Source organism: Antechinus flavipes, chromosome 1 (assembly GCF_016432865.1).
Source record: "Antechinus flavipes isolate AdamAnt ecotype Samford, QLD, Australia chromosome 1, AdamAnt_v2, whole genome shotgun sequence".
NCBI lineage: Eukaryota > Metazoa > Chordata > Mammalia > Dasyuromorphia > Dasyuridae > Antechinus > Antechinus flavipes.
The window spans coordinates 664,568,045-664,574,639 of NC_067398.1; the positions used below are offsets into that span (position 1 = coordinate 664,568,045).

General features: G+C 35.4%; 1 protein-coding gene across 1 annotated transcript; it reads right to left on the bottom strand.

Annotated features, from left to right (window-relative positions):
• Nucleotides 1-303: 303 nt before the first annotated feature.
• Nucleotides 304-1,302, bottom strand: LOC127542265 (olfactory receptor 7D4-like). Its single transcript, XM_051967760.1, has one exon. It carries the CDS (start codon nt 1,240-1,242, stop codon nt 304-306), a length of 939 nt encoding a protein of 312 aa, XP_051823720.1. The 5' UTR covers nt 1,243-1,302.
• Nucleotides 1,303-6,595: the final 5,293 nt, after the last annotated feature.

Genomic DNA, 6,595 nt, shown 5'->3' on the forward strand with positions numbered 1-6,595 from the left:
CCAAACTACACTAATTATGATCCAAAGACTAGAACCAAGATTTTCTCATACTAATTCTAGTGCTTCTTTAGCAGGAATGAGTGTTATCATAAAGTAGGCTGTGAAAAATTAGGGTGCAATATCAAGGAAAGTCCAGAAATAGATGTGATAAACTGTATTAGTAACAGTAAAGGGATCACACAGCCAGTTAAGTAGCTCCCTGAATAGTCCTGGACTTCATACTTTGAACTCAAGTTTTCTGATTGCCAGACTTTGCAACCCAGAGATTGATGCCACATTCCCACATTGCATTGCTAGATGCAATCACTGAGAAGTGGCTGTTCTGTCAATGAACTTCCTCAAGGATTCCTTTATGTCCTTGTTCCTTAGACTGTAAATGAAGGGGTTCAGCATGGGGGTGACAACAGAATACATCAATGAGGCAACTGAGATCTTCCAAGAGGAGTGAGTAGCTGAGGAACTCAGATACACTCCAAGTCCAGTGCCATAGAATAATGAAACAACAGAGAGGTGAGACCCACAGGTAGAAAAGGCTTTATATTTTCCTTTGGATGATGGTACTTTCAATATTGAGGAACAAATCTGACTATAAGAGAAAAGGATCCCTGTGAAGGGAAGAACACCTAGCAGACAAGTTACGACATATACTAAAATGTCATTGATAAGGGTATTAGAACAAGAGATTTTCATAACTTCACCAAGATCACAGAAAAAGTGGGAAATTTCACGTTCTGTACAGAAAGACAGCCGCATCACCATTAGAATTTGGAGAATGGAGTTTAGAAGACTAATAGTCCATGCCATTAGAACCATGAGGCCACAAATCCGTGGATTCATTATGGTGACATAATGCAGAGGATGACAGATAGCCACAAAACGATCATAGGCCATCACGGTAAGGAGTAAATTGTCTAAACAAGCAAACATCATGAAGAAGTACATCTGAGTAAAGCATCCAGCATATGAGATAACCTTAGTATGTGTTTGTAGGTTCACTAGCATCTGGGGGACCAAAGTAGTCACTAGACAGATATCTACCAGGGACAAATTGGAGAGAAAGAAGTACATGGGAGTGTGAAGATGGGAGTCAGAGCCAATGGCCAGCATGATGAGAAGGTTTCCAACCACAGTGACCATGTACATGCTGAGGAAGAGCCCAAAGAGGGGCAGTTGCTGCTCTGGCTTCTCAGAAAGTCCCAGGAGGAAGAATTCTGACACACTTGTTTGGTTTTCTGGTCCCATGTATCTGATATATCTGCAAGGAAAAAGATACAGGAAGTTGACAAAATAGAACGAGTCACCTCTTATTCTGTGATAGAATACAAGATTTAAACTCATATGATTGAAGTTTAAGCCTAAGGTCTGCTACCTTTTTTATTTTTGACAAGTTACTTCCTTTCCTGGGCCTCAATTTCCTCACAAATAAGATGTAATTGGACTAAGTGATCTCTAAATTATTTTTCAGCTCTCACACCTTTGGGAACTCTATAAACCATACTTAGAACTTGAGTAAGTTAGAAACCAAATTATGAAAACTCTTCTCAGGGGTAATATTCCTTTAAAGTCAAAATATATTGAGTTAAACATTAAATTATATAAAATATAAAACAACAAAATGATGGAGGAAAGTAGTTTAGAACATTCATCCCAATTATGAAAGGGAGATGATCAATAATTCAATAAAGGATTAATTGTATCCAAATAGATGTTCTTTCCAATATAAAAGAAAAAAATATTTAAAGTAAAATAATGTAATTTTTAAAAAACCAACCAAACACCTCCCCCCCCCCCCCGCAATGGATGGGGAAGTGTAGTTGTGGCAGATAATAATTCAACACCCAAATATATATATAAGGAATTGGTATTTTAAAAGTCACAATAGCAATCATCTCAATAAAACATGATAACAACTTTCTTTTTTTTTAAATTAAATAACTTTTTAGTGACAGAACCCATGCCAAGGTAATTTTTTACAGCATTATCCCTTGCACTCACTTCTGTTCCGATTTTCCCCTTCCCTCCCTGTACCCCCTCTCTCAGATAGCAAGCAATCCTTTACATGTTAAATAGGTTACAGTATATCCTAGATACAATATATGTGTGCAGAACCAAACAGTTCTCTTGTTGCACAGTGTGAATTGGATTCAGAAGGTATAAATAACCTGGGAAGAAAAACAAAAATGCAAGCAGTTTATATTCATTTCCCAGTGTTCTTTCTTTGGGTGTAGCTACTTCTGTCCATCCTTGATCAATTGAAACTGAATTAGCACTCTTTATCGAAGAGATCCACTTCCATCAGAATACATCCTCAAACAGCATGATAACAACTTTCAAAAAATGAAAACAAATTGTTTTAAATTAAATGTTATTTTATTTTGAGATCTGCATTCTTTCCCTCTCACCTACTTTACCCAATTGAGAAAGCAAGAAAAACAAGATCTGTGTTACACACATGTATAGTCAAAGAAAACAAATTCTTCAAATTTCTGATAATTATTTGGAAATATTCAATTTCACCAATAATCAGAAAGTAACACATTTTTGAGGCTCTACCTTAAGCACATGAAATAGGCAGAAAATAACCAAATTTAATATCAGTAAGTTTGAGCAGAAATAGATGTGCTCATTCTTTGCAGGTGGAATTGCAAAATTCTAAAATATTTTTGCACAATAATATATATTGTTCTAATAACTATATTTTGGGGAAAGTATTCTGAGAGTATTAACACTATCGATTCAAATATTTTCATAGCATTATTAAATATAAATACAAGAATAAAAACATTGAAACAATTACAATAGGACAATAGTTAAATAAATTGTGTTAAATTTTTATAGAATAATATAATTCAATTATGAAGAATACAAAGAACTTCAGTTAGACATTTATCAAATAATGCCATATGAAAAAATAAAGCTATATGAGTGGAGAACACAATCATTATGACCATAGAAGAAGCAAAGTGAAAGATAATGAATGGAATTTTGATGAGGTATTGGAAGAAGTAACAAGAGTTGTTTAATATTTTATACATTGAAATTATTCACTTAAATATAAATAGCTGATCAATAAGCTTAAGTTGTTCTATTGATATTCAATGTTTTTAAAAAATAAAATGTTGGATATATATTTTAAAAAGAAGATGTATAGTGAGAACAAAATCTGCTCAATTGGAAAGGGTTCCCAGTTATGGGAGGGAGGAGGACACTGAAAAGAGAGAGGGAGATGAGAGAGATATGGGAAGTTTGTTCTGCTGAAGGGGCTTTCAGAATTGGGGGATAATAAGAAAGCAAAAGAGCACCTGCATCAACATGACTCATTGACCCTCCCCACACACACAAAAAAAAACAACAACAACAAAAAACAAAGACAGAGACCAGAGAGAGGTTGTGAATCCAAGATTCTGAAATTATCAGCAGCTTTGCTTCATCCATGGATCCAAGGAGATTATTAAAGGTTGATATGTTCTAAAGGAAATCTTCTTACACTGTGGGTCATGATCCCTTAAGGGGTTCTATAATTGAATGTGGGAGTTGTGAAATTATAATTGCCAGCACTACAGGTTGAGTTGCCTACCTATTTTATATATTTATATAGCTGCGATCATGTAAAATTTATTGGGTAAAAAAGGGATCACAAGTGGAAAATGTTTGAAGCCCTTGTCTAAAGTGATGTGTATACCCAAGAAACAAGGTATCCAAAAGCTTGAGCTTATACAAGGAAGATATTTTGAAATATAACATTCAATGCATTCACTCTATTGGCATTTTCAAAAGATAGAAAGATCAATATATAAGTTACAGGAAAGCATATTTGGGCTCAATATAAAAGAACAATTTCCTAAAAATCCGATGTATGCTGAAATGAAATGGAATGTTCTTCAGGATTCAGTGAGTTTCCTATCATTAAAGCTCTTCAGGCAAAGCTTAAATCATCATTTGTTCATAGTATCACTAACCATTCGTGATTTGAAACTTTGGTGTAATTATTGAATATTTTTTCTTCCTTATTTTCTACTTTCAATCAGATGTCAAGTTCTGTTAAGGTCATGTCCAACATATATCTGAAATCCACTCCTCTCTTTTCCCATTGTCATAATCTTAGAACAAACCCTCACTATCACCAGAATGAATGTTGCAGTTTTCTCCTAACAGCTGTCAATTAATCCATGGAAATTCATACTCTACCCAAATCTTGCCTTCAAATATCTCCTTAATGCACTGTTTCTCTCTGCTCAAAAACCTTCATTGCCTCCTACCAAGCAAAAGATACATTCCTTTGAGTGGCATTTAAGGCTTTCCATAATCTGATGAAATAATACCTTCTCCCTTTCAAAAGATGTGGGACATAGAGCTCAGATGTCATAAAGATATCACTACAAAATACAAAAGTTAGTGATTGCCTCAATTGGGAGAGGGCTTGGGGTCTTTGATTAATTGTTCTTTTCTGTACACAAAGAAAAACAGGATACACCATATTGGAAACACATCGGGACATTAAGGTGACATGGTCTGATAGGATATTAACTAAGTGGATAGGTCAGATTCCATAAAAGGATATTTTCTCTCAGATTTCCTAGAGCTACTTCTCTAGTGAAAACCCCTTAATATTCTTAGGAAAAAGTATGTAAGTGGCAATCAGAAAAAAGTAGGGTTTCCTTTCAGGGTTCTAGAGGCAATGCTGATCTTCAAACCTGCCACCATAGGTTCTGCTACCATGTCACTGAAATAGCAACAATTTCAAGGAAAGAGCAGCTTGTTTATTTGGAATAGGTCACATGTCAGCACCATGGCCAGGGATCTGATTGTTCCCATGCATAGGCTCTTAGCACTCAGAAATGTAAGGTCTTTCTCCTGGAAAAGTTCAGTATCTACCCAGACCAGAAATTACCTGAACTATACCTAGCAAAAATCTCCAATAGTAGAGAATAAATGATGTTACAACCATTATAAAAATTATAGAAAATGTGTATTCACATACGAGCAAAATTTGACCATTTTCAGTTTTTTCTCTTGCTTTTTACAAAAGATCTAATGAGACTCGAAGAAAAAGACTCTCATGGTGACTGTCCTGTCTCCTTCACTTCTCCACTGAGATGAGAGAGATTCTATCTTTGATCAACCTCATGGTGGCTCTCCTCCCTCCTGCACTTTGAGAGAGAAGACTTGACCAGCCTCTGGTGGCTCGCCTGTTTCCTGCCTTCCTCCACTGAAGCCAAAACTCATTCCGGAGGACCTCCAGAAACATAACCAAGATTTTACAGATGTTATTCTTTCCTGATGCCCAATTATAGTGTAGAAGTGATCTTAAATTCTAAAAATCTATGCTTATAAGATATAAGCTATGGAAGGTACTATCTTGCTGTAAAGTCTTCAAGTTTAAGTAAAATTTTCAACAAAGAAAAAAAAAAGGAAGCTTTCACGAAAATAGAGCAAAGTCCAAATGAACCCTTTGCTGATTTCATGGGACATCTGCAGACAGCTGTCATAAAAGTATTGGTGAAAATGCAGCAACAGGAATAACAATAAAACAACTTGCCAGAGAAAAAGCTGATGAGGTTTGTAGAAGAATTATACGAGGACTACAAAAAGATACTCCTTTAGAGGAGATCATAAGATGCTGTGTCACAGTGGGCACAAATGCCTTTTATACCCAGGTGATGATGCAGAACATGGGAAGACAGTGTCCCTCATGGCAAGGGACTTCCAGAGAGATTTGTCAATGCTTTCAATGTGATAAAGTAGGGCATCTGAAAGCTCAATGTTACTATAGAGATAGAGTGAGAGGACAGGGTGGGAGAATAAAACTCAAAACCTTATGTTTAAAATGCAACAGAGGCTTCCCTGGCGCCACACTAGCTTTCTGGGGGGACTTCACATGGTCCTTGATCTTAGTGGAAGAATACAGAAGGCAGGAGAGCCACCAGAATAGTAGGAGATGAAATGCCTCTCTTCCAGTCCTTGTTGTTCCTCATACACTCTATTACAATTACATCATTACAGCACACTATGCATGTGTGAACTTAGAGAACCATTGTATCACCATGCTAAGTACTAAGTATACATGTAAACTAGATAACCATTGTCTCATTAATCCCTCTGAGTTAACACCTTGTTTCAGGTATACCTTTTTCAAATGTAATTCTCCACAGAGTTCTCTCTACAATCTAATCTCTCTTTTGAGTGATTTTCTTCAGATATTTATATATAGGTAATTTCTATAAGCTCCCAATAATATTATTTCCTGGATACCTCCTATAGACATATGACTTCTCAATAATCTTTTGAAATGAGCATTTTTTTTGGCTATAGCGAAAGCATATCTTATCTAGTTGTAACCAATAAATCACACATGTGTGATTCCTTGTATATAGGCCCAAATTTTTATTAAAAATCAAAATATTGCCTTGTCCTGATTATGTATGATCAGCAAGATATGTTAATATTATGTTCTATGTATTATAATTTTGATTATTCAAACACTGTTTAATTATTTATTTACTCAACTTTTCATCATGGCAAGTAGGTAATCTTAGATTCTCAAAGTCAGGAGAATAGAGTTTAATCTATGTTACATTCTACCCAGCTCAAAAAA

Bases quoted from the DNA above. Each gene is read 5' to 3' on its own strand.
- LOC127542265 (XM_051967760.1), bottom strand. From the start codon at position 1,242: ATGGGACCAGAAAACCAAACAAGTGTGTCAGAATTCTTCCTCCTGGGA.